The 27,561-nt window shown below is 43.3% G+C and overlaps 1 protein-coding gene and 1 pseudogene across 2 annotated transcripts; one reads left to right on the top strand and one right to left on the bottom strand.

Annotated features, from left to right (window-relative positions):
- Positions 1-1,102: 1,102 nt before the first annotated feature.
- LOC134377902 (butyrophilin subfamily 1 member A1-like) lies at positions 1,103-22,636 on the bottom strand. 2 transcript variants are annotated; one of them, XM_063096708.1, is made up of 7 exons: positions 22,298-22,636; positions 14,449-14,571; positions 13,853-14,200; positions 12,179-12,460; positions 4,048-4,182; positions 3,265-3,291; positions 1,103-2,277 (listed from the first exon to the last, which is right to left on the bottom strand). In XM_063096708.1, the coding sequence occupies exons 2-7, from the start codon at positions 14,516-14,518 to the stop codon at positions 1,664-1,666; spliced, it is 1,476 nt and encodes a 491-aa protein (XP_062952778.1). In that variant the 5' UTR covers positions 14,519-14,571; positions 22,298-22,636; the 3' UTR covers positions 1,103-1,663. The 2 variants fall into 2 exon arrangements, with proteins under 2 accessions (XP_062952778.1, XP_062952779.1); XM_063096709.1 differs by lacking the exon at positions 22,298-22,636 and adding an exon at positions 16,476-16,542.
- Positions 17,513-27,561, top strand: LOC134378946 (ATPase PAAT-like; annotated as a pseudogene).

Here is a 27,561-nt window from a genome sequence, read left to right as displayed (position 1 = left end):
TTTAAATTCACAATCTAGGTTTTGGGGCTTGAAATTATGTCAGTAGAATGAAACATCCCACTCCTGCCTAGAGGATCCAAGTTACTTTGACACAAACAAGTAGCCCAGGTGCTGAGCTTGAAAGGAGTTTCTGGTCATGACACTTTAGTTCTCTGCATTTTGTAGTTTCCACGGTAACAGAGCCATGAGTCCACTTCTCAGCCAGTCCTCTACCCAAAGCCCTGGGAAAGAAATCCTGGGAGAAACAAGCATGTGACATGCATCAGGAAAAAATTCATTGATTCAATAACTTTTTATTGAGAACCTACTAACCTACCATCTAGTAGGTCTCAGGCACTGAAGCTCAAAATTGGTGAGGAGAGGTTCCAGAACTCCATGGATAGGAGCACAGTCTCTGAAGCCAGGCTACCTGTGTTCTTTTGGGCCACTTATACAACTTCTCTGTGCCTCAGTTTCCCTATCTGTAAAATAATAAAAATAGTTGACTTCTTGGGTGGCTGTTGTGAGGATGAAATAATACAGGCAACTTGCTCACAAGAGTGCCTCACACAGAATAAGTCATGCACATGTATGCTAAAAGTAAGCTTGGTTCTCCTCCTCAGGGTTGATAGTTTGGAGGTTTTCCTTGAGAAGACTGAGATGTCCTGGATTGGTGCCAAAGAAATACTAATTGAAGGGTGGGCTTCTACTGTTAAAGAGATAAGCCTGAGAGAGACCAAACAATATGTGCAGTTACTTCTTGCCTATAGGAAATAAGATAGGTATGTACATATATGTAAGAATAATTCAAGTCCCGTCTGTCCAGCAATTGCATGTTCAAGAATTTATTCTCATGACAAATGCAATTCATACCTTTATTCTGTGTAATTTATCAGAGCTTTGCATAATGATTTACATACAAATGTTTATAGCAGCATTAATTGTAATAGGAAAGAAAGAAAACCATCGTGATTATGCATAATATAATACTGGTGTTTACATAAAATAAGAATGTAAGGAAATAACATATATAGCATGATCCAATTTTTATTAGAAAACTACAAGTGTTTATTAGTAGAAACATATAAAAAGTTAGAGAATATGCACTTAACTATTGGTGAGGTAGAATATTTTAGGCTAGAAGTTATTTACAGAAAGGAAAAATAAATTTGCAAACTGGAAAGGAAATCTTGAAAAATATGAGGTGCAAAGTGCTACAAGGAACACTGAAATTGCTTAATTGAAGATTTATTGAATTCTGAGAGAGGAGAGGATGTGGCATTACACATAAGATCGTTAGACGTAGGGTCAACTCCCAGACCAGCAGGGTGCCCTGGAAAAGTGACTCTTCTCTATAAGCTTTGCTTAGCATTTCCCAGGGTTTTACATGGATCAAAATAAAGTCCTTGCATGAAAAGACTGTGAAATGGCAACACTGCATGCAGATCCAGCTTCCCGCTGCTGTTCCATTATGCAGGCGTTAAAGACAACCACTGCCACCAGGACTCTGCCTTTCTTTTTATCATGCTGTTCTGAGGAGATCAAGTTTGGACACCCTCTCCATCCCTCCAGTCTTTCCATCACTATTTCCTGTCTCTGCTTTCCCTTTGCAGTCTCTTTTTCAGTTTCCAGCTAGTGTGGCCACACCAGAGGAACAATCCAGTCAAGATGCTGCAGTGTTGTGTCATCCTTCTTTGGGTCCCCCCATGGGGGACATCAGAAAGTGCTTAGAAAGCTCCTGAACATCAGCAAGGACTGTGACCTCCGGAGGCCCGTCAACAATTGGGCAGATGGTCAGTGGTTTGTCATCACATGACCACAAGCACAATATAGGACGAAGGGGGCCAGAGAAAGATTCCTTGGGAAAAGTATAGATATGGGATCTGTCACTTATGTTGTAGAAGGAGATGGTTCCTGATTCATAGTCCAGGAAAATCCCAACCCGATGGAGGGCTCCTCTCACAAAGAGAGGAGTTCGAAGTGGGTTGAGGGCCCAGTATTCCTTTCCAGACAATTCTATAACCCAGAAGCCACTCTTGGGAGTCATGAGGATGAATCCTTTCCTCATCACGTTCTCCCTGCACACGCCAACCAGCCAGTCGGTCCTGCCTCCCACCTCCACCTCCCAGTAATGACTTCCCCGGGTGAAGCGCGTACAGCCCAGCACACAGGGCCACGAGTCAAATCTCTCTGGATTCTCAGGCAGTTCCTGATGTGAATCTTCCAGCCGAGCAGATTTTGAATCCTTATACAGAAAAAAGGAAGGATACGCTGTGTCTCGGTCCAGAGTCACATCAACTGGAGAGAGAGAGGGACAGGGAGAAAGCGTGACCATCAGGGAACATCAGAGGTTAGAGGGCCTGTCCTTCCACTATGGTTTGAATGTTCCCTCGAAATCTCATGTTGAAACTTAATCCCCATTGTAACAGTATTGAGAGAGTGGGAAAATTGAGTACAGTATTTGAAAGGCAGAGGCCTTTTTTTTTTTTTTCATGGAAAAAATTTGTATCTTTTATTTTTTTTTATTTATTTATTTATTTATTTTTAATTTTATTTTGAAAAGGCAGAGGCCTTTAAGAAGGGATAGGATCATAACAGTTAGTCCCTTATGAATGGATTAACCCATTCATGGGTTACTGCCTTAATGGATTAATGCGTCATTATGGACATAGACTGGTGGCTTTATAAGGAGAGCAGGTGAGCACATTAGCAAGCTCTTCTCCTCTTGCCAGCTGATGCCTTGTGCCACCTCAAGACTCTGTAGTGTCCACACCGAGAAGAAACCCCTCACCACGTGCACCCCCCAGACCTTCAACTTCCCAGGCTCCAAAACAGTAAAAAATCAATTCCATTTCCTTATAAATTACCAGCTTCAGGTATTTTGTTACAAAGAACAGAAAACTGATTAAGACACCTTCCTTCTCCAAAGAAAGAGAGCATTGTTACAGGAGTTGACAAGTCCTCTCAGAGGGAGAGCTGCTTGGCCTGCTCAGGGGTCTCCATTCCCCCAGCTCCCTGCCTCATCAGCAGCCATGGGGTGATATAAGAGCTGACTGTCCCTAGGGCTTGCAAGGCCTAATGGGATCCTCTCAGGGAGAGCTTATCTCTTGCTATCTTAAAATGGCTCCATATGTGTCCCAAAGAAATACTAAGCTTTTTCCACAACTTAACATCTTTTTCTGTTTGTTACTAAGAGTATCAGTGCTTTTCAGTTCCACCTATTCTAGGTCTTTGGATACTTGAAAGTTTATATCTCGGAGCCTAGAGAAGAGCCAAGCCACTGACCTGCATGCAATCGAGCCAGTTCCCAATCTGAAATAAAACAGAATCACAGGTCACTGTCAGTTTACAGAGAGAAATTCTTGCATATTTTACAATAAATGACAAAACTAAACAAATCAAATTTTTAGGAGCTTCTCTGTAAAATGAATAGAAATACTTCAAAGGCCCTCTGGAGCTGCAGATGTGAGGAGGGGGAAGAAAATAGGCATTGGAAAGACACTGGAAGCCTGTTACTATCTGTATCTGATTACTGAAAAAACATCAATCAATCAAAAATAAGAAATGTGTTTTGTTTCCTTTTGTTACCTTAGACATAACCTGGAAGTTCTTGATGGGTTAGGTTCAGATGTTAAGATACTAAGAGACTGTTGTGGCATGTGGGGGACTTGAGTGAAGGCAGCCCTGGGACCCTGTACCCATTCCCAGACAATGCCACAGCCCAGAGTCCATGCTCAGGTGTCACATGTTGAATGTGTGTCTTCATCCCGTTCTCCCCACACATGCCTATCACCCAGTGGATGATCCTGTGTCCCACCCCCACCTCCCAGCACTGTATCCCTAGGGGTGGGAATTGGTGATGAGACTTCATTGGTTCTCATGTTTTAATTAAGGAGCTGGGTTGTGATTCTGTGATAAAATCCCCCATTCCTCTTCAGAGTTCCAGACAATTGGAATTTCATTCTGAAAATCATGTCAAAGGACTCTAATGCAACCACTCATCAAGAATTTGATTCCTCATCTGACATTAACACCCATGACAAAAAAACCTAATACGCTATAACCTACCTATGGGAACAGTACCATATTGACTGTCTCGTTTGCTTTTCTTGTAGCATTTCCAAATGCAAAATATTCCAATGGTGACAAGTCCCAGGGATACAGAAAGCAACATCAAGGTTTTCCAAATCGGGAAAAGGGGAGCTGAAAGAAAATGCCCGAGAAATATGTTTGCAAAGATCTTCTGTGAAATCCAATTTCTACTGTGCACACAAGGACTACAGTAGGAAGTGACACTGCTTCCCTGTCTCTGTTCACCTTGCTTTAACCAACCCTTCCTTTGAAAGTGGCAGTGGCTGTACTTGCATGTGAACACTTTCAGAAATATGTCAATTCTAGCTGGGAGAAAGTAGAAAATAGAGAAATACAACAAACAATTTATTTAGGTAGGACCTGTATGATGAAAAAGAAATTTTACATATTGAGCTTGATGACATAATTTCTCTAAATGGAAAATGTGAGTATGAAAGTGGTAAGTAGCGAAGGGGAAATAGAATCTCTGTATGTCACAGAATATTCTAGAAAGTGGAGAGAAGGGATGGACTAAGAACCATGGCATCCAAGAAAGGCCACAGTAAGCTCCCTGAGTTTTCCTTTTGCTCATATATCCCAGACTTAGAGGTAAAGGAGCTGGCATCCTGCAAACACCAACATAAACACACAAAGAAAGCCCCAGCAAAAGCTTGTTCTTTTAGCCATAGGACCAGTGAAAAAACAGCCCAGTAAGAAAGAAAAATGTTAGACATTTTCCCCTCTACTCCACAAAAAGTAGGAAAAAAACTGGCTACCAACATACATGGGGAAAACACTGAGTGAGCACCTCGACCTCCATCTTCTTCAGGCTGTAAAAAGGCACCCGAATTCCTCTGACAACATGGTCTGGAGAATGCAAAATAGGGAGCCTCAAGTGTCATCCCCACATGCCTGGTTATGATCCCACAACCCAGGAGGCAGTGGGGACCACGTGGGGAGTCTGGACTTTCACTGGCACTAGGGAGATGTTCTTTTCCCTCCCAACCAGGGTGACGTCAGAGGAGAACAGTGCAGAGTCAGGACTTTCAATGCTGCCCAGTAGGGGAAAGGTGCAATACCTTTCCTCACCCATAAGGGGGACAGCAACACTCCTATAACAACAGAAACAAAAGAAAAGCTTGACACGTGTATTTAATCAAAGTTTTACATTACATGGGAGACTTCAGAAATAAAGACCCAAAGACTCAGGGAAAATTATTTTTATGCTTAGGTTTGATGAAGAATGGACAGTTGTGTAGAAATGTGCTTAGAAAAAAAAAAAAAAAACGTGATCTAATGGTAATAGACTGAAGAGGGGAAACCCAGCAAGGCCTGGCTGTTCAAATTCCGCTTGGCCCCTATGCACAGCATTCCTTCCTCCTGGGTATGGGGCAGGACCTCTCTGGAGTGAAGGTCTTCAAAGGAGAAGGGAGAGAGCAATATTTCTAGGTTTTACGGCTTGCTTTGGGGGAGAGGGGTTCTAGTGTCTATGACCCACCTTGAAGAAGAGGAATTCTGATTTGCGTGACTTGCTTCGGGAAAAGAGACAGGTGGGAGACAGGAGGGCAGCAGAAGGTCAAGAAAAACTTGCTGCTGAGGCCTTCCAATATCCATTTGTTCAAAGAACTCAGAATGCCAAGGTGCCATACTTTGGGGTATCATTTTCTGAGCCCCAACACTAAGAAGGAGAATACTATGAGCAATTTTGAAAACAAGTTTGACAACTTATGAAATGCACCAATTCCTGAAAAAATAAACTACCATAACTCACTGAATGTAAAATAGGTAACTTGAATAGACTTACAACCACTAAGAAAATTAAATTCTTATTTTTTAAATTCCCATACAAAAAACTCCATGCTAGATGGTTTCACTGGTGAATTCTACCAAATATTTAAAAGAGAATTAACACCAATTCTACTCAATTACATGCAGAAAATAGAAGAGGGAGGAAAGCTTCCTAATGCATTTTATAAAGCTACTATTACTCGGATATTAAAACCAGAAACAGATGAAATACTACCATTTGCAGCAACATGGATGGACTTAGAGAAAATTATATTAAGTGAAATAAGCCAGGCACAGAAAGAGAAATACCACATGTTCTCACTTACTTGTGGGAGCTAATCAAAATAAATAAGTAAATATACAAATAAACGAAGGGATGGGGAAGAAGAGACAATAATCACAACAATTCCTTGATCTTGTTAAGGCAAGTGAACAGATATGATGCTGATGGTGGGAGCATGGGGAGCGGGGAGAGGAGGGAGGAAAAGGAGGAATAGGTATGGGGACACGAAAATCAATACTACATTGTATATTGATAAATTAAAATAAAAATAAAATAAATAAATAAATAAAAATAAAAAACAAAGAACCATTTAAGGTTTTTTTCAAAATATGTAATTTTATATGAGTATGTTATCAATATGGATTCCACAGTTACATAAAATATCTAAATATCTAATACGTCTGGGTATATGTTATGAGTCATAATTATGGCTATTTTGTACAACCATTGTAGGCCATAAAAATAATCAAATTTCTTTGTCAATTATGTCATTAACTATGGGTATTTTGTCTTCATTGTTCACAGTAAAGTCCTTTACTCTGGTGCTTCCTCTAAAAGATCTTTACAAACAACTATAATCCTAAAGTTGTGTCTTCAGAGAAGTCCATAAAAAGGGTAAAAAGACTCTAACAGTTACTTTAAAATATAGACCTTTGCTGATGACTTTGACATTAACCAACTGGACTAGGTAAAAAAAAAAAAAAAAAAAAAAAAAAAAAAACAACTTCAAACTCCAATAAAAAAAAAGTGAACTCATAAAATGCTAACCTAAAATCAAACAAAACAAAAATTAATTACATGAGACTAAACTGACAAATAACTAAAATTATTTTTATGACTTCTTAAAACATTGTTGATTATTTTTGTTTGTTTTCCAGATTTAAGGAAATCCTTTTTCTTTTGGGCTATTTATAGCTTTACAGCAATTTGGTAAAGTATTTTTGATAAACAAAATTAAAACATTTACATTTCTCTACTTGATTCCTCCAGGATTTTAAAACTATTCATAAGTTTTCTTATTTTGTGACAATATAATTATTTACATAAGTTCAATAAGAATCTCTTCTTCTGGTAGCAGGACACAACTGAAAACACTGGTTATCTTACCAAGGCTTTGACTAGAATGATATATCTTCAGATAGGACCAGACTGCTTTAAAGGATTGAGAGTGACTTTATAAAGCCAATCGACTTGCAGAAAGACTGGCCTGGAACCTCGACTACATGTTCCTTTACAAGGTTCCTGGCCTCGCAGTAAGTAAAGAATGTCACTTTCTGGGGCCGGCCCGTGGCTCACTCGAGAGAGTGTCGTGCTGATAACACCAAGGCCACGGGTTCGGATCCCATATAGGGATGGCCCGTTAGTTCACTGGGTGAGCGTGGTGCTGACAACACCAAGTCAAGGGTTAAGATCCCCTTATCAGTCATCTTTAAAAAAAAAAAAAAAAAAGAATGAAGAATGTCACTTTCTGCCGAGAACCTCCAGAAGAGGAGAATTCACCCAATTCCCACAGGTACAATCTGAAAGGAAACCAGATCTGTACATTGGCTTCCTAAGCCTTTAGGGACTCTTAAAGGTCTAATCTAACATTCCTGATAAAAGTACTAACAAAGCCAATTAAAAAGGTACCAATATGGTAAACCACTCTTCTTACTGCACTTTATGCAAATAATCAGGCCAGAGACTAAACTTATTTTACAAATCAATCAGTCTTCTCGTATCTTTGGTAAAAAGATAAGATCAAGGAGAGAAAAATGATGTTTTACAAAAAAACTACAGTGTATCTGTTATTAGATATTAGCCCTGTCCATTATTTTTGAGTTTTTATTATCTGCACTAAAATCTTGAATTGGCAAATACCCCTTCCTGACGACTTTCCTCTGGGCTCCACAATGATCGAGAAATAGGTTTCACTGGTCAAATAATTCAGTCCATTTACAATACGTGGCCAAGGGCTCTTCCACTGGTATTGCATAACTTGCGTTCTACCCAATTTACAAATTATCAGCTTTTTCCTTTTAAAATAATAAAGGGTAGATCTACATGCCTAGATAAACAACTTTATCAATCAGCTTTTCCAGCTCATCTATTTTTATTTATATATTTTTTTAAAGATGACCAGTAAGGGGATCTTAACTCTTGACTTGGTGTTGTCAGCACCAGGCTCTCCCAAGTGAGCTAACTGGCCATCCCTATATAGGGATCCAAACCTGTGGCCTTGGTGTTATAAGCACCGCACTCTCCCAAGTGAGCCATGGGCCGGCTCTCCAGCTCTTCTAAAAGGTGATTCATTACTGCCAAGGCCTTATAAAGGTCCTTGCCAAAAAAAAAATTTTTTTCTTCTTCTTCAAAACTTCTAAATTAATTAGATTCCTACCACAGCAAGCTTCTGTGAGATGAAGACATCAAAGACCAAAGTCTCCCAGAGACTTTGCTTATTAAAAATGTCATCAAATAAAAGTACTCCTTCCAGTCACATTAAAGGACACTACGTCAGGTATTGTTAACCAATCCCTGTGCAACTAAGCTTAAAGACATTTACTCATGGATTCATGTTTCTTGTTCAAAAATGGCAAAGTTCTCATTAAAAATGAGTGGACCTCCTACATTACTGAGGATCCTCAACTGAAACTAACCCATAGCCAGACACCTACAGCATCTGAGCATTTTCTCCAAGACTCTGAGCCTGACCTGATGACAAGTCCATGATCAACACTGCTGAAATGTTTGGACTTTTACATTTTACTCTGGGGAAATCTTCTAGTCTTCGGCTTTTGTCAGACTGTACGTCTTATCTCTTAGTTTGCATTCTAGCCAAGCCATATGCCTGATGTTTACATACAAAGTTGAATTCTTGCTTTCATTTTCCCAGGCCTATGCTAAGTTAAACTTACTACCAAGTTTAAGTTGTAAAGTGCCCTTACTTTTTTTTTTTTTAAGTTCTCTTGCCATTTTTGAGTACACTCTTTTCTCCAAGGGCACAACTTGTGCAACAAATTCAGCTATCTATTTTTCCAGAGTGAAGGATCTAATGACCATCTTATCCCAACTCCCTTGTTGCTTAAAATTTGGACTTAGACCTAAGTCTAAGGAAGTCTAAGGAAGGTTAGCATGACTTTTGGGAAGCAGCCTTCCCACAAATGAGGGATCAGAATGTCTACCTGAGGTGATCATCAATGCTTTCATATGAAAGATTTTTGATCAAAAGGGAGGAAATGATTTTTTTAAAAAAAATCTGCTCTGACCAGATCAGCTAAATGACAGTGCCTTGGGATACCTGGGATAAGTCAGTGATCATGACCTCCTGTCCTACAAAACATTATCACGAGACTATTTTACTTAGAAGCAGCATAATGGCACCAGAAAGCTATAAAATAACCTAAGATTCTTCTTATAAACCTTACCCTAGATCCCTGCGTGTGGGATGTAACCTAGTAGCAATCTAATCTACACAATATGTACAACCAATAGAAAACCTAATACAGTAATTAGGGGGAGCTGTCTCTCTCTCCTCTATTATACCTTACATTTACATGTGAATCTAAAATGATCTCAAAATAAAACATTTAATTTAAAAAAAATACATACTAGTAGCTTCACTTCCCACCCATGCAAGAATTACCAAAATTCAAATCCGGTTAGTGAAAACTGGATGTAATACATAAAAATTCATCGAGCAGTACACTTGATGGGGAGGATATTGACATTAATGAGACAGAAATAAAACACACGTATTCCACAGGGCTAAAGCCAATACCATAGAAGGACCAAAGTCCTGTAGTGAAGAGGACCAAAGTCCTTAGTCTAGCCTGTAGTGTAGAAGGACCAAGGTCCTTAGTTTAAGCCAAAGCCCAGCTCTTTAAGAAAACACGTAGAAATGCTAAGATTAGGAAAGACCAGAAAACTTTCACAGGACTAAAGTCTTTGATGTAGAGAAGAGAATTGAAGCACAGCAAAAAGTGAATGCTCTGGGGACCTTTGCCCTTGGTGCAGCTAAACCTAAATGATGGGGAAGTATGTGAGCTAAAATCTTCAAGGATATTCTGCTAGTTAGTGGTTGGGGGACGTTTCACATCTTACCCTCAGCTATTTCTTTGAGTTTCTTGGGGAGCTAAGTGCTGCTATGGTGATTATTCCATCGTTTCTTTTTGTACGTCACATAGCTTAGTTTTACGACTTCTGATGGTAAATTGCTTGAACTATTTTAAATTACACCTGCTTTATTGAAAATTGCCATGTAGCCAGTTTGTTTATGTTTTCACTATGATTGATTAACCACCTGTGTTTCTTCTCTAACTTTCTGGTCTTTACAATAAAAACTGAAGCAGAACCTGACTCGGGGCTGTGCCTGGGCTCTCCTCTCTTGAAGGAGTTTTGCGTGGGTGCAGTCCCTTCGGGCTTCTCATTGCTCTGAATACATGGGCTCTGAGAAATCTTTCACATCTCTGTCACTCTGTGGGAGATGACAACTTGAGATTAATGCCATCCTTTTCTAGAATTTTAACGTAAGTTTGAACAAAAAGATAGAGAGAAGGAAAGTGGTATATGGTTCATCTAACATCCAAAAGTAATTAACAACTAGGCTAGAAGACACAGGGGTGAGAGACAGCCAACAGGCAGCTGGAAGTGTGGTACTGGCCCTCAGCAAAGAGATTGGAATGAAAGATACAATTCTGAAAACCATCTTCATATGCGTGCTACGTATTTCTTTATTTCTTTATTTATGGTGGCTGGTCAGTAAGAGGATCTGAACAGTTGACCTCTGATGTTTCGGTGCCATGTAAATCTGTGTGGGATGGCTCTCCTATGGATGGTGGAGGGAAGTAAGAGGATGTGATATTGTGATATTTGTATTTCATTTTCCTCCTCAGTTCCTGACATACAGCTCCTAAAATTTTTGGAATCTCTGTGGTGATAAGACTGTCTTTTAAATCTTCATGTTATGATTCGTGACTGTGGGGCCCCTAAATATTTTCTGGAAGGGATTGGTCACCAAAAGACTAAAGCTTGATGGGATTGTCAACACACACCCCAGCCTACAGGGAGGGGAGAGGACTGAAGGGGAAGGTGATTACCAGAGGGGAAAACTGAAAGATGTAGAAAGTGGATTCTTGAGGAATGATTACAAAGGAGTGCAGAAAGAAAAATCATAAAAGCTACAGGCCAAAGAGAATAACAAACATAAAATATTTTAGATGAAAATTTGGAGACAGTTACTAGAAAAGGATAGTTATCAGGATCAGGTGAATCAAAAAGATGAGGAACAGAATGAAATTGAACTGAATTAGGGAAATCACTGAAGAACGTTCTGCGGGGTTTCAATGAAATGTGGAGAGTCAGTGAGGTTTAGTAGTCACTTGAGAGGCTGAAGGCAAATGGAAGGAGAAAGACTTGTTTACTTGTTAGAAATCTGAATGAATAGTGATCTCTACTCAGAGAACGATTTAAAGAAAGAGTATATTTTTACTTAAAAGTAAGGTCTCTCTGAAAGCAAACAGATTCCTAGGGTGGAAGCAGAGTGCAGGGAAGAAGACACAAGAATTGGTGAAAACTACAGGGGAAAGGGACAGTGAGATAACAAACAGGTAAACTAGACACGAGACGCTGCTGCCTAAATCAGAGGTAGTATCTGGGGAATAAATGAGATAACCTGCTTCACTGAGGATGCTGGCAACTTGAACGACAGTCTAACAAACAGTGAGAGTTGATGATTATTTGGAAACTAGAAAAATAATATAAATGTTCTGGCTATTCAGAGAAGGGACTCTCTGTATCAGATATGGACAACACCCATTGACTAGATTTTCTAATTTAGATGTATTTCATAAGCATCCAAAACTGGAATCTCTCTGAAGTGTATAGAGTTTGTACCTTCAGAATCCTTATACATGTTGTGAAATTCTGGGGAGCTCCCTCAAGACATCATGCAGGAGACTTTGTGGAGCTGAGAAGGAAAAAGTGGACGACTCCGCCATGAGGTCACATCTGGGCAGGTGTCCCATGTTGTGTGACTCTTAAGCTGTTTCAACATAGGAACTCAGCACTGGTTCCACTGACCTGGAATGGAAATCCCCACTTCCTTCTCCTGGCCAAGAAGGAGGTTCTGGATGCAGCAGGACATGTTCTCCAAGGAGGTGTCTCTGATGATCAGTGAAGCAGCCACCGTGAACAGGCCTTCTTTATCGGGATTCCTGGACTCTGATGTGGATGGAAACTTCTGTCCCTTAGAAGTTCTCCACTGCACCAGGGGCTCTGGGTACCATCCCACTGAGGTGCACTCCAGCCGGATCTCTCCACTTTTTTGAACTTCCATATGGATGTGAGGGTCAGAGCCGAGAGCTATGGTGACAGAATCTGTTTTTAATCTTTCAGTGGACACACTTATTAGAGCCTTATAAACACAGGGCTACAATGTTTGTAACAAGGAATACACATAGTAACCCAGGAAAACTAGGAGTAGAAACATCTTCATTTCTCTTTTCAAAGGAAACTGAAGTATTGTCAGCAGGACACCCCAAGGTAAACTATAAAGGAATGTGGAAGTGTTAATTTTTTTTTTCCTTTAAGGTATATTTGCTTACAGGAATGGAAGGTCAGAGGCCAATAACCAGCTTCATAGCTCTTGTAAAAAGGGGAAACTCAGTGTTTGCTTATAGGAAATGAATGTCGATGTCCCCTACTGCTGTAAAGAGAGAGCAAACATGGTCACCTAAGCAACCACTAGTCAAAGGTAGCTGTGTTTGCCTATAGGAAACAAAGACTGGTAGGGCAGAGACATATGTCAGCAAGGCAACTAACAGTGCCAATGCAAGGAGAGATGGACAGCACCTGCCCCAAATACTCCCACCTATGCCAGAGATACCTCCCCAAGCTAGATTTAACAACCCAAGCCTAACACCACTTCAGGGAGAGTGTGACTTGCCAGAGCATGGGCATGCATCTCTCTATTCCCTAACAATGGAATAAAGCCTTTGTTTTGCTGAACCGAACTCAGTTTTGTTTCATTGGCTTAAGCAACACCAAGAGGGAAAATCTTGCATGCACAATCAGTAACAGTATCAAAAAAATGACATTCCACACACCTCATCAAAAGGATGCCATTTTGAGATCAGGCAAAAGCCCATTCCCTAAAGGACGGATGGGCATTTGAAGTGCTCTTTGACATGACATGCAAATAGGAGTTTGATGGCCATACATGACAAGGGTTCTTGCAGGCAGAGGGAACAACAAGACCAATGGCTTACAGATGGCTAAGTGGTCCACGTAGGGAGCTTCAGCTGTCAGAAAGAGCACTGTTGTTGGAAGTGGGGGGAGAAGGCTTTAAAGAGGCTTTGAGAGATAGGCAAGATCATCATGAGGCACTTGCCATGTTCATGTCTGTATAAAAGAATGTGCGTTTCTCTGACAATAGTTAATAGATTGTGGCATTTTTAAAATTAGGTCTGTGACTTATTAAAAAACCTCTCTTACATCCTATCAGGTCTCCAAGATTTTAAAAGCAATCTTCAAGATGTTTCTCCCCCCTACAAGTACAAGCACATGTACTACACAAGCTGCCACCAGAGGGTCCATGGTCATCATGGTGAAAATGCCCCAAGTATTTACAGATTATATTTTTTAGCACGTTGTGATCAGTGATAATAATTTAGGATTCTGTTATGCTTTAAAGGTTACAAAGCACTTTCCCATACTCCATGGTATCACTGAAAATGTCAAAACCTGTGCACTCACCAGCGACTTTAAGATGCAGGAAGGCTTCTTTGTGGGCTTCTTTATATCTGAAGGAGCATCCGTAGACACCAGCATCAGAGGCCATGACGCCAAGTATTCTCACAGCAACGTGCCCCTTGGTGATACCGTCCTCCACCAGCATCACCCTGCCTTGGTACTCAGACATCTGCTCTTTCTGTTGCTCTTGCCCATCCCGATGCACCAAAACAGCCGGCGAGAATGTATTTCGGAACCACCGCAATTCCATGTGCTCAGCACTCACATTTGGGGACAGGTGACAGGGCAGTTCAGCGTATTCACCCACCATGGCCAGGATGGGCTCTGGGGGTCCAATCACATCAAAGTGAGCTGCAATAAAATGAGTGGGACTTGACAGAATGTAGAGATGGGAATTGGGAACTGACAGAAACTATGCCCAGCCAAAGAACCAAATTCTTCTGCTGTTTCTCTTATTGCTTATCTTGAGGCATCCATCTGGACCCCTCCGGGGATCACTGGGAAGAATCACTGGGACTGTTCATATTTACAGAAAGAGAAATGATTCAACCCAGTAGCAGGGAGAGAGAGAGAAAGACAGAGAGAGAAGGAAGACCTACCTGAATCCAGAAGCTGCAGAAGAATAAGGATGAGCAGACCTTGGAGGCAGGAGTTTGGGAAAACTGCCATCTCCTACCTGTCTGGAGCAGCACGATAGTGGTGAGTCCCTCAGAAGCTTCATGCTAAGAGATAAATAGACAGAAGATATTACGGACTTTGTAGACCCTCTGCTCTACACAGTCTTCCCAACAGTTTTTTCCAACCTGGAGAGCTCTGGGCATTTGCATCTGAAGCCCTCTTTATGCCTCCTCCCCAGTGAGCATTTTCAGTCCATGCTGTGCATCAGCACCATCCCACCAACCTCCCTAAGTTTGGTCAACCATGTATAAAACAACAAGCGGGGCCCTGAAACTTCAAAAGCGACACAGAAGGGAAGCATAGTACCCACTAGCAGGTTGCACATAAATGGACAAATCAAAGAATCACTACACTAATAAGTCTTCTAAATACAATAATTTGTTATTTGCATTTAGGAAGGATTCAATTGGGAAATTCAGCCTGGGCAATTAACAGAAAAACAGAATCCCCTCAACTCTAGTCCAGTGAAGATGACTATTGATTACATGCTCTGTAAATCAGATGACCCTAATTTACATGCTCTGACCCTCCTTCCCCATTATCCTTTTCCCTCAATGCTCTTCAGTTTGCATCAGAAATCCTTTCCCTCACTCTTCTCCTGTACATTTTTCAAATTCACTATACTAGCAGTTCCTCCATTAGTGTGGTTAAACAATCACAGAAAAAAAACCAAAATGCCTCGAAATGTAGCAGCAGTCTTTGCAGGAATGGTGAGAAGCTTAGTACTCTGTAAGTCATTGCATAGGTAGGTTCATACTTGGGGATCCCTGCACAGAAAAAGCTGTCTCCTTTTATTTATAATAATTCAGCACTTGCTGTTAGAGTGATCTTTAAGCTAAGTGGGTGTGAGTGGCAGAGACAGTGACAAAGGAAATGAACTAGAGGAAGAAAAATCAAAAGATGGGAGGAGGTCACTACGTCATCACAGGAGAAGGCAAGAAGGAAAACTTGTGGCAGAGACTGAATTTATCACACTGGTGCACTTGATTGCTTGGGCAGGGTGTTCACAACCTGTTTGTGGGTAATAGATCTGCAACATAACCAGCGCCACTTAAGACAAAACCAAAGTACAAAGTGGTGCCGCCCACTGCCTCCCCTCCCCTCCCCCCTTCCCTTTAGGAGAAGCCTCCTGACTTAGAAACAACTTTCCAGCTTCTGCATCAGTGCAGTTCTCAACCCAGTTACATCAACCTGATGGTCCCTCCCCCCTTACGTTTCATGCCCAAAAGCTAAAATAAATTCTCGCAAACCCACTGTTGGAGCTGTCCACCACTTTCAGGGCAGCCAAGGGCCCTGTGCCACTCTGAGCACAGCCCAGCAGATTTCTTTCTTTAATAAAGCTTGAACGGCACCCGGCATATAGGCTCACTTTCTTTCATTATGGTGCCGAAAACCGGGAAGGATTTTGGCCGACATTGCGGATGATCCCCTCTCTCTGGGAGTGATTGGCCCTCAGCCACCCTTCCCGGACCTGCCGGAACCGGGTACACTAGGGACTCTCTCTCCTTTTGCCGTTTCAGACCAATGCATCCAACATCAGCCTCAATTCAGGGTGAGTCAGTGGGTCTGTCCTGCCTACTTGTATGGTTCCCCCGACTACTCTCTACGACTCAGGTCTCTACAAAAGCCCAGGCGCCTGGCCCAGGGAACCCTGATCGTGACCCCCAGCTATTGAAGGGCGCTTCATTAGCCAGTCAGTTGGCTTTTTGTTCTCTCAAAAAGAAGGTGGGCAACAGAGAGGACACTCTTTGTTGGCATGCTTCTTCTACCAGGACTGATTGCCCTTTCTCACCCTCTGAATGGGATCCTCACGATCCAAACCTCCACACTCTACATCCTTGGGCCGTCTCCTGGCCAATTTCTTGGCCTCCGGGGAGACATTAAAACTCAAATGCCTCTTAAAATGGATCCCAGTGGTCACAAGATGGTACACAATTTAGACACTCACCAAAACGGCAAAAGCTGTAGAGATTCCTTGTTCAGGCCTTCTTCTATCTCTGAATGTGTTCTTCTCTCTGTCAAAACTGTACTATGTGTCAAATTCTCCTAGCTCATGTTTGACCTCTCCTTCCAGACTCGGATCTATCTTCTGATCCGTCAGCCCTCCACATTTCTCTCTCTTCCCCCCACCTGGCCTCAACACGCTCGTCCTCAGCCCAACTCCTCTCTTTCTCCCCCTTCTCAGGTAACAACCCCACCTAAGCTCCAGCTTTTTATAACCCTTCCACGAAGTGGCTGGGATGGAAGGAATTGTCTAAGTCCACGTACAGGGAGCAGGTCTGGATGGCAGCTCAGGCACATGCTCAAAATAGTAGGCAGCCTGTGGGAGCCGTTGCTTTTCCTTGTACGGACCCAAATTGGAACTACCAGGCTGGCCATGGGGATCGGGATCTCCAGGATAATATGATCACACACCTACTTCACAGCCTCCAAAAGGCTACTCACAAGTCAGTCAATTATGAGAAGTTTAGAGAGATCACAGAGACCCACTGAAAATCCCAGCAAGTCCCTAACCCGCCTCTCTGAGGCTTTACATGAATACACACGTATAGACCCAAACTCCCCTGCAGGCATGGCCCTCTTACACTCTCATTTCATTACCCAATCAGCCCCTGATATTAAAAAAACTATAAAAGAGATCAGGCCAAATACCAGCTCCTGGCTAATGCCATCCAAGGTTTATATACTCCAAAGCTGCCTACCTCAAGGGACAAGGCACCCAGAACTGCTTCAAATGCAATCAACTGGGCCACTCAGCATGGGCCTGTTGTAACCTGTCCTCACTGCAAATGGCCAGGTCACTGGGGGATTGATTGTGCCACTCGCCAGAGGGAGTGGCCCAGTCTCCAACCTACAGCCTTTGGCTTCAGGGCCATCCCTACCGGAGCTTCTCAGCTTTGCCCAGGAGGAGGACTGGCAATGCCCAGGAGGAGGACTGGCAATGCCCAGGAGGAGGACTGGCGATGCCCAGGGCCTGAGGCCCCCATGGAGATCACCCCGCATGAGCCCACGGTAACACATCACAGCAGGTAAGCTGATCTCTTTTGTCATTGATACAGGAGCCATTTACTTTACCATTCCTAAGTATGCAGGACCAACAACCCCATCCTCTATCACAATAGTAGTGGTCATGGGATCAGAATACCACCCACAGATCACCCAACCCCTTTCCTGCACCCTACATCACACCCAATTCACACACAAATTCTTAAAAATGCCTCAATTCCCAACCACCTTACTGGGATGGAACATCCTTTTCAAATTCAAAGCTATTCTTACCCTAAACACTTTAACTCCAGCTACAATACTCCTGTCACAGGCCCCCCCAGACCTGGCCCCTGCAGCTTCCACCTTCCCCTCCCTCTCAGACAAGGTTAATCCCTAGTATGGGACGCTTCTTCTCCCTCCACTGCTATGCACCATTCCCCTATCCATGTTAAATTGCTGAACCCCTCTTTGTTCCCTAATGTCCCACAGTACCCCATCACTAACAAACACCTAATAGGCTTAAAACCCGTCATACACAAACTCCTTTCTTCTCATCTCTCACGGCCTACCCACTCGCCTTTCAATACACCCATCCTTCCAGTTATAAAGCTTAACAGCTCATACCATTTAGTACGGGACTAATCCTGACACACGCCATTCCAAACAACTTACTTGGGCAGTACTACCTCAGGGATTTCAGGATAGCCCCCACTTCTTCAGCCAGGCCTTAGCTCAAGACTTATCTGAACTTCCCCCAACCTCTAGCACTTTAATACAATATGTGGATGACCTCCTCCTTTGTAGCCCCTCCTATGAGGATTCACAGGCCCACACGGTTGCCTCCTTAATTTCCTGGCCTCCAGGGGATATCCAGTGTCCCCCAACGAGGCCCAAATTTCTTCTCCTTCAGTTCAAGAGTCTAATTTCTGAACTCTCTACTCCTACCACAAAGGGTGAAATCCTTTCTTTCTTGGGGCTTGCAGGGTGTCTGCACCTATGGATTCCTAACTTTGTTGTGCTGGCAAAGCCACTTTATGGGGCAGCCAAAGGGGATCCTGCCATTCCTTTAGATCCCACAAAGCCCATTCATTCTCCCTTCCAGTGATTAAAAGCCGTTCTCCTCACAGCCCCAGCTCTATCTCTCCCAAACCTATCTCATACTTTTATCCTATGCGTCACCAAAACCCAAAGATTGGCAGACGGGGTTTTGGGACAAAAGGCAGGAGATATTTTCTCCCCGGTTGCATACCTTTCTAAACAACTAGATGCCACATCTCGAGAATGGGCCCCAGCTTATAGACTGTGGTGGCAGCTGCCCTTTCAGCATAAGAAAGCTCTAAACTAACTTTTAAACAACAAACAGTCAAGACCTTCTCAGCCATAAGGTCAAGTCAATTCTCTCCCTTTCCCGCCTACAACTTATTCACCTTACTTTCATTGAAAACTCCCAGTTCTCCTTTAAACCTTGCCCTCCCTTAAAATCCAGCCACTCTCATCCCAAAACACTCATGACACTTAGAACACAATTGCATGGAGGCTTTAGACCTCTTTCTCAGTCCCTTTCTACACATCTCCCCATATCCTATTACACGGTTCATAGACGGGAGCGCAACCTCCACGCCCGCCCCCCGGGCAGGTTATGCCACAGTAAATCTAACACAAGCTACTGAGGCTGCACAACTCCCAAAGGAGGTTGGGGTTATACACTTCAGAGGACACCAACCCTCCAATGACCCCACAGCCCAGGGAAACAAACTGGCAGATCTAACCACAAAATAGGCTGCTCAATCACCAGCCCCCACTCTTCTCCTGCTCAGGTCCTTCTCATGGCCCTTAAGCCCTTATCCCAATACACACCCCAAGAAATACAACACCTTCAACAGTTGGGGGCACAGAGAAAGAACAACTGGTATACTCTCTCTGGTTGTAATGTCCTCCCTACTACACAAGCTGAGCAAATCCTTTCAGATTTCCATAATTCAGTTCATATAGGCTATGAACTCCTACTACGCCTTCTTCAGCCCTTATATTACTCTCCCACAAAAGGACACGCTGTCTTCTAACATTAGTAGATACTTTACCCTGCACTTCAGATGCTACAGCAGTAACGCATGCTCTCACCTCAGAAATCATCCCTTGTTTTGGCCTCCCCACCCGTCACTCACTCGCCTACGGGCTGCCCCCCCGCAAGCCCATGGGCCTCAGGCCCCTCCAACTTATGTATGGTAGGCCCTTCATTTTCACACCTCTACTTTCCAGCTCATCGCCTTTAGGCCAGTACCTCCCTACTCTTTCCCTCATTAGGGATCTTCTTAGGGAACAGACCAACCTTCTGTCACTTCATCTTTTCCCCACCACCCTCCCAGACTTTAAACTGAGCTCGGGACAGCAAGTGTATATTAAAACCTGAATCCAAAAGCCTCTCTCGCCACGTTGGGAAGGGCCTTTATACAGTACTTGCCAGCCCCACGGTAGTAAAAGTACTAAGAAAGGCCCCTTGTTATCGCTTATCCTTGGTAAAACTAGCACCTGAGACTGTACCCAAAAATCTGGTGACAGCAAGCCAGAGGGGTCCCTCTGCTCAACCCCCAACCCAACATCTCTCCTCACACTTCGTCCATTTTAGGACCCACAAAACTGAAAATCTCCAGGACCTTCGCTCTTCCCCCAATCCCAGAAGAAGGATGATCTTTCCCCCGGTGATTATCCTCTCACTCTTGCAGGCCTGCTTCACGTCCCTTGCACAAGAGCTACTATTATAGTATCTGTTCTAGTACTTGCTACAGGATTGGCAGCTGCCCCAGAGCAGTGTAACATTATAGGAAGATTTCTCTCCTGGCAATTCTTTACCTCCTATCGGTAGGATGCTTCTTAGCAATTTCATTGTGGCAAATGTGCCCTTTAAATTCTTTTGCCTCCCTAACCCTTCACATCCTTCCCAAGTTTTTCCTCCTATCTCAATGCTTCCCGTTACCTGGAACATGGAGGTTCCAGGTCCGCAGGGACGATGCAGTCCTCAGCGAATCAGACAGGTCCCTGAGTGACTCATCTGTCTTACGCTTTGTGAGAAACTTTTTGTGGTCACCCCCCTCCCTGTCAATGCAGCCCATAACGTTTCCACAAAAGTCTCTTCACTTTCCTCTAATCTCACCTCAGTGGGGACTGTCAGCGTTATGCAGGGCCTGCCCACACTCTGCCTCACTAAGACCAAACGCTTCCACTCACTTACCCCTCCTCATCCATGCCCTAAAACCGGAATGTTTCCTTTGTAAAACTATGTTATCCTGTTGCCTGACCCCAACTTGATTTCTTGCATATTCGTTTGGCTCATCCCTAACATCACCGTCCAGACAGAGGGGACTGGGACTAACTTCAGTCCCTCCCTCTCAGGAAGTGCCCCTGCTCCTGTAGGGCACTAATTGTACCTTTTAATTGGGGCAGGGATCCTTCCTGCAACTGGGACTGGCATAGCGGGCCCTGCTACTGCCTCTCAATTCTATCAAACACTCTCAGAAAACTAAGCATAGACAGCATCTCCTCCCTCCAGTGACAGGTCACCTCACTTGCCACAGTCGCTTTACAGAACTGTGAGGCCCTTTACTTCCTTACAGCCGAGAAGGAAGGCACCTGCCTCTTCTCAGGGGAGGAACGCTGTTATTACATAAATGAGTCTGGGGGATCCAAAACAACTTAAACCATTTCACCGAACCCTGGGATACCCTGGCTTATGCCCCTACTAGGACCCCTAACTGTGCCTCATCCTACTTTTTGGCCCCTGTCTCTTTTGGTGTTTCTCTAATTTCTTGCAGGATCGTATGCAGGCTTTCACCAGCCAAAAGATCGCTGAATTATCCCTGAAAGGAGGTTATCAGCCGCTCAGAATCAGCGACCCTTCCCGGGAGGAATACAGCCTCCCCACAAGAAACCAGTACACCGCTACCTAAATCTTTTATTTTTTCCATATCTTCGCCCATCTCCAGCAGGAAGTAGCTTCAGAAGAATGAGACCACCACCGTTTTTCCTTTTTTCCTATACTAAAAAGTCAGGAATAATAGATCTGCAACATAACCAGCGCCACTTTAGACAAGCCCAAGTACAAAATGGCGCCGCCCACCTCCTCCCCTCCCCCCTTCCCTTTAGAGAAGCCTCCTGTCTTAGAAACAACTTCCCGGCTTCTGCATCGGTGCAGTTCTCAACCCAGTTACATCAACCTAATGGTCCCTCTCCCTGTACATTTCGCGCCAAAAAGCTAATATAAACTCTCGCGAACCCACTCTTGGGGCTGTCCACCATTTTCAGGGCAGCCATGGGCCCCGGGCCAGCCTGAGCACAGCCCAGCAGATTTCTTTCTTTAATAAAGCTTGAACAGCACCCGGCATCTTGGCTCACTTTCTTTCAGTGGGGATGTGGAGGCATCAGAAAAATTGGGAGTTTTTAAAATTTACAATATTCATGAAAATCTTTTTAAGGCACATCTCTTTTTAGAACCTTTTGGAATATATTTCAGAGATGACCAGGAGATATGTTAAGTATCTTTTGGTCCCTTCTGACCATACTTACTTGCTAAGAACATGCAGTTGGAGAGTTACTGCGTTCAGGTTTTCCCGCTTCCACCAAATCTCAAACTCTGCAGGTCCCCATCCTTTGTATCCTCCCCACCCAGCACACTCAAGCCCCTCACCCCTTTCTCTGTGCGAGCGCGTCCCTGCATGCCCACCCAGCTCTCAGCCCCTCTCCTTCCAGGCCTTATAGCCCTGGCTTGTGTTCATTTTCCCCACTTACCCCTTGGCAGTCCTCCTAAAAATCACAGCCCACGGAACACAGGTAATCAAGAGCTCTCCATTCCTAAAACAAAAACTTCAGACAAACTAAACTTAGCAGAATTTATTGTGCAAAGAACCATCTGCAGATGGGCGGCCGTGAGAACCACACGATGCTCAGGAAGCCCAGCTGCACAAAGTGGGCAGTGACGCTGCGGCATCTACCGAACAAAAAAGGAAACGAGGGACAGAAACAGCCCGATTGCTTACAGCTCCAGGCATTTTCCCATCTGAGCAAGATCTGATCAGTTGGTGGCCTGCGAGCTAGTTGGTCTCGGCTGCTGGGATCGGCTGCCGGTGCTCCTCCTTTCTCCCCATTACACTTCCCTTTACGTTCCCCGGAGTTCAAAGGGCGCGGTACGGAGGCCCCCTCAGGCCAAGTGTAGTTAAGGGCCAGTGCATTCGCTGGGTTAGAGGGCGGAGTTACAGCAACGAGGTAAAGGTCAGGTGGCAAACAAAACAAACAAAAAAACATCTAGTCTAGTTTAACACTATCCTTTCCGTTATAGTGAAGATTCTCTAACCTGGAATACAGGAAAAGGAAAAAAGCCTGTGTTCTACACGCATTCTGAGCGGTAATAGGATCGCTTCCGACAATTCAGTTTTTTGATTGGCTCAGAGGTGGTGTCTCTTACCAGATGCTCAGCAGACACCACTGGGGAAGGTTCAATCTAAGTTAAAATTGCATTAAATTGTACACTTTGAAGAAAAATTCCAGCCCTAAGACTCATAGTGTTTCTATCTCTGTTTACCTGTTTGAATCAATAATGTGTGTATATGTGTAGAGTCAGTGTTTATACTCACCTGCTCCATGTCCTTTATATCGTAACAGAAATATCAGCAGAACTGTGCAGAAAAATTTTTAAAAATTTAATGAGAGAAGAGAAGAAGATGTATATGAATTAAAATGGTACTGTAGCAATGTGTCGATATCATTTGTCCGTGCATGGAGGAGATTATAACCTTCAACCACAGAGCCACATGAAGGAATAAATGGAATGAAAACAAACCCATTCTTCCTGTTTCAATACCTACAAAATTCAGATCCCAGATCCCTACCAAATTACGTCATTTTCTGTTGTCCAGAGGCAGTGCTTCCAGTGACTACTTGGAATGTTTCACATTTGTCATAAAATTATTTTGGGTGTTGCTGAGCATCTTCATTCAGCCTCAGCTCCTTGTTTGTGCTATGCTGTGTTTTCATGTGTATTTATTTCTCACTCTGGCAGTGGACCATGTTCTGAGGTTAAACTTTGGGTAAACTATGAATGGTGTCTATGTAAGGGGTCCTTGAGACAAACCTTGGGACCTAGCAGTTGCAACTTTATTTGGGTCACAGAGCAAAAATAAAGGTCCATACATCATGTAGGTCATAAAACTGACCCCTAAAGTAATTGTAACTGCTATGACTTAGCTTTAACCTTGGCTGTTGGAACTTTATTCTCCTACAACAATTTGAATTTAAGCCGTGTTGTCGAGCTGGCTTGTAAAATATCCAGTACCCACTTTTCTTACTAACGAAATCCCATTTTGTTGTTATTGCAATGTGCCCATTCCTCTTGTAATTAGGGAAGGCCAAAGAACTAAGTTTCAGCCAATGGATTGAGGGTGGAAGTTGTGCTTCTCAGAGAGATCCTTAAAAGGGGAGGCTAAGATATCAGGAAGACCCTTCCACTCTTCCTATTTCCTCCTTCCTCACGTCTAGATCATAGAATTTGAGCAGGAGGGTCAGCAGCCATCTTGTGACCATGAGGCAACTTTAAGATGAAAGCACATACTGAGACAGAAGAGAATAAATACTGGACACTGGGGCATGGATGACATCTCCCAGGTCCCAGAAGAGCTCTAGGCAGCCACCATTTGAATTTATTTATGTGAAAAAAACCAAACCTTTGTTTTGTCAAAGCCACTGGTAATCAGTCCTCTCTCATCAAGAGCAAAATGCAGTTCTTCTCCCTATCCCCACCTGTTTACCATGAAACTTTTCAAATATATAGCAAAGTTTAGTACATAATATTTATCTGTGGCCCTGACCTCTGAGGTGGACTGCACTATTGATTATCTAACTGCCCACTCTACATCTCCATGTGGAACTCTAACAGGCTTCTCAGTCTAAATGTATCATAACTGAGCTTGAGATTCGGCGCTACCTCCTCTCTTGCACCTTGCTTCTCAGTTTTTCCACCTTGGAAACTAGTAACTTCATCTTTCCAGCTATTGAAACATTCCTTCGTCCACAGTCCACATCTGACTTTATTGGCAAAGCCTTTTTATTTTATCTGTAAGATAAATCCAGCACTGGACGAGTTCTCACCACCTCAAGGCTTCCCCATGGTACAAGTCATCCTCATCTATCACCTGCATTACTGCACTAGCTCCCAGCTGGTCTTCAGGCTTCTATCCTCCACCCATTCTTCCACCTCACTCTGTCTAACATATGAAATAACTTCTTAAAACACAGGTCAGATCCAGTCCCTCCTCTGCTCAAAACCTTAGGTGGCTCCTCTCCCAGAGGCAAAGCCAAGGTCAGCACAATGACTTTTTTTTTTTTTTTTTAAGATGACCAGTAAGGGAATCTTAACCCTTGATGTGGTTTTGTCAGCACCACGCTCTCCCAAGTGAGCTAACTGGCCATCCCTATATAAGGATCTGAACCTGTGGCCTTGGTGTAATCAGCACCAGATTCTCCCAAGTGAGCCATGGGCCAGCCTACCATGATGACTTTTAAGGCCATATGTGATCTGGCCCTCAGACCCCTATGATATTGCCCCATCCCATCCTTCTGGTTATTCCGTGTGTTCCAGTCACACCAGCGTCATTACCAGTCTTGGCACATGCCTCCCGTACTTCTGCCTCTGGCTCTGGCACTGCTGTTCTCTCTAATGGAATGCATTCCCCCTGGTGCTCCTGTGGCCTGCTCCTCCTGTTCATCACTGCCCTTTTTTAGATGTCAACTACCGATATTTCTTACTCTAATTTATTTACCTCCTGAGCACTTATCACCATGTAAAACACCATGTATTTTACTACTTATTCAGTGTTTTGTCTGTCTCCTATCCTCAAAGTTAGGTTCTTTGGGAAGGGGTCTTTCTGTTATGTTCACTTCTGTGCCCCCAATACCTAGAACACTGATTGGTGCTATAGTTAGTGCTCATGATTCCTTGTTGAATAAATGAATGAATGGACTGAACAGAGAAGCCCTGGGGGAAGCTGGGGAGTTGGTGGTTCAGGATGGGGGCGAAGGATTAGCCTCAGACAGAAGAAAGGAAGGACAGCTGCCCTGTTGAAATCAGAGGAAACAAATCAGGATGGGAAGGTGCAGGTGAGGGAAGGGGGCAGGAAGTTTAAAATCTCCTCCTTCTATTTTCTTTCTGAGGTGTGGGGAGCCCCCCATGAATGGGATTATCACCCTTATAAAGGAGACTGTGGGGAACTACACTGTCCCTTCACCATGTGAGGATATAGCAAAAAGACTATGAAAAAGGAATCAGGTCCTCACCAGACACCAATCAGCTGATACCTTGATCTTGGATTTCCCAGTCTTCAGAAGTGTTGAAAATACATTTCTGTTGGTTATAAACCATCCAGTATTGGTACTTTTGTTATAGCTCACTAAACAGACTTTCACATAAACATCAACAACCTGGTCATCCATCTTAACAATTCAGGTACTTCAGTATATTCCTGATTCTTTCTATAATGTGCCCATTTGTAAGTGCAGTAATACAATTTTGGATGATTTAAAAACTTTTAGAGGACTAACTTGGCTGGAGGCTGCAGAATAGAGACCAGGACAGATGATGGCGGACTGACCACCACCTGATGCTGGCCTCTTCCTGGGAAGCTGCATGCAGGGCCCTGACCCAGAGCCTCCTTCTTATCACGGCTTGTCCTGGTGCCCTGGACTTCAACTTCAACTGGGAGGAGCTGCTGGCCCCTCCTGCTCTGGGCCAGGATCTGGTGATTTTGAAGAGAAGCCTGAACAGCCAAGATGAAAAACACTGCTTCCTTTACCTGAGGTGTGACCCTAAGGAGGTGAAGAAATCGTTTCTATTGGCATTTTAAGTTAAGCAAGAAATATGGAAGTACACCTAGGAGAGGAGTACTGTGGCACCAGTAGGGGCAAAAACAGTACTGTCCTGTATGATGGTGATCATGAAAAGATTATTTTGTACAAAAAAATATCTAAAATTGGAGTCTGCTACAAACACATGTAAAATAAAAGTTACCCACACTGTATATGCTACTGCCCATAAGTCACTTAGTGGCCATAGGTATCTTCGGAAGGCCAACAGTAGCCTAATGTTACATCACAAAGCCTACATCACCTCATCACATCATCACAGAAGGTTGCTTTCCTTTGGTGAATAGCAGTGTGTGTTCATCAGTAGTTGTGGTACACATGAGACCAATTTCAACAAATTCTTCACCAAGCTCTCCTGCCCTAAGATCAAGGATAGACCTTAACAAGGTCCAAACCATGATGGAGTCCATGGGGTCAAAGTTATGACCTGGAGCTCAGCAGTTGATGAATATGGTTAGGTTTCAACAGCAGAACTGTACTCCCATTGGAGAGCAGTGTCAGTCGGTTTGGGGAAATACTGCATACAAGCATATACCACAATCATCATCTACTTCAGGAGCCTTAGACCAGTCTTCCTCCACACTTTTGCCTTTTAGAACTGGATTGACATCTGAAAATATGACTGAAAACTTAAAAGATTACGTTGATAAAAGTACATAGCCACCTGGTGGAGGAAATACTCTAAACCTTGATGAGTGTAAAATTGTGCCACCAAACCATTCCCTTCTTGAAAACGATCTTGAAAATGTAGTATTTCTTACCAAAGAAAGCCAGTGACAACTTAAATATACCTAACTCTGAGTTGCTGCTTTTTCTATAGAATTTATATAGTCAAGTTACCCATCTCCTTGTGGGACACAATGCTGAGTGACAGGGAAACATTACCAGGCCAGTGAAACCATTCTTGGTGTTGGAATGGAAGAGCAACCTGTTTGTTCCTGCTTGGAAAAGATTCTTTCTAAAAATACCAAATTGGTGGAAAAGGAACTTATAGACTACATTGATCAGCGAATATATAAACTCCAGGAGCATATAGATGATAAGATTGCTTTGTTAATGGACTTGCTGCAAAATCCCTGTCCACTGGGATGCCTTTAAGACATTATGACTCTGGAGAAAGATTTTCAAATGGAGAAAGATAA

The sequence above is a fragment of the Cynocephalus volans genome, chromosome 5 (genome assembly GCF_027409185.1).
Source record: "Cynocephalus volans isolate mCynVol1 chromosome 5, mCynVol1.pri, whole genome shotgun sequence".
Taxonomy (NCBI): domain Eukaryota; kingdom Metazoa; phylum Chordata; class Mammalia; order Dermoptera; family Cynocephalidae; genus Cynocephalus; species Cynocephalus volans.
This window is presented reverse-complemented; position numbering and strand designations above follow the sequence as displayed.

Excerpts from the sequence above, each read along its gene's own strand:
- LOC134377902 (XM_063096708.1), bottom strand. The coding sequence starts at position 14,518 with ATGGCAGTTTTCCCAAACTCCTGCCTCCAAGGTCTGCTCATCCTTATT. Across the intron at positions 12,461-13,852 it reads CCTGCATCTTAAAGTCGCTG|CTCTCGGCTCTGACCCTCAC; the intron begins GTGAGTGCACAG and ends CTGTCACCATAG. Across the intron at positions 4,183-12,178 it reads AGTGGGGATTTCCATTCCAG|CTCCCCTTTTCCCGATTTGG; the intron begins GTCAGTGGAACC and ends ATTTTCTTTCAG.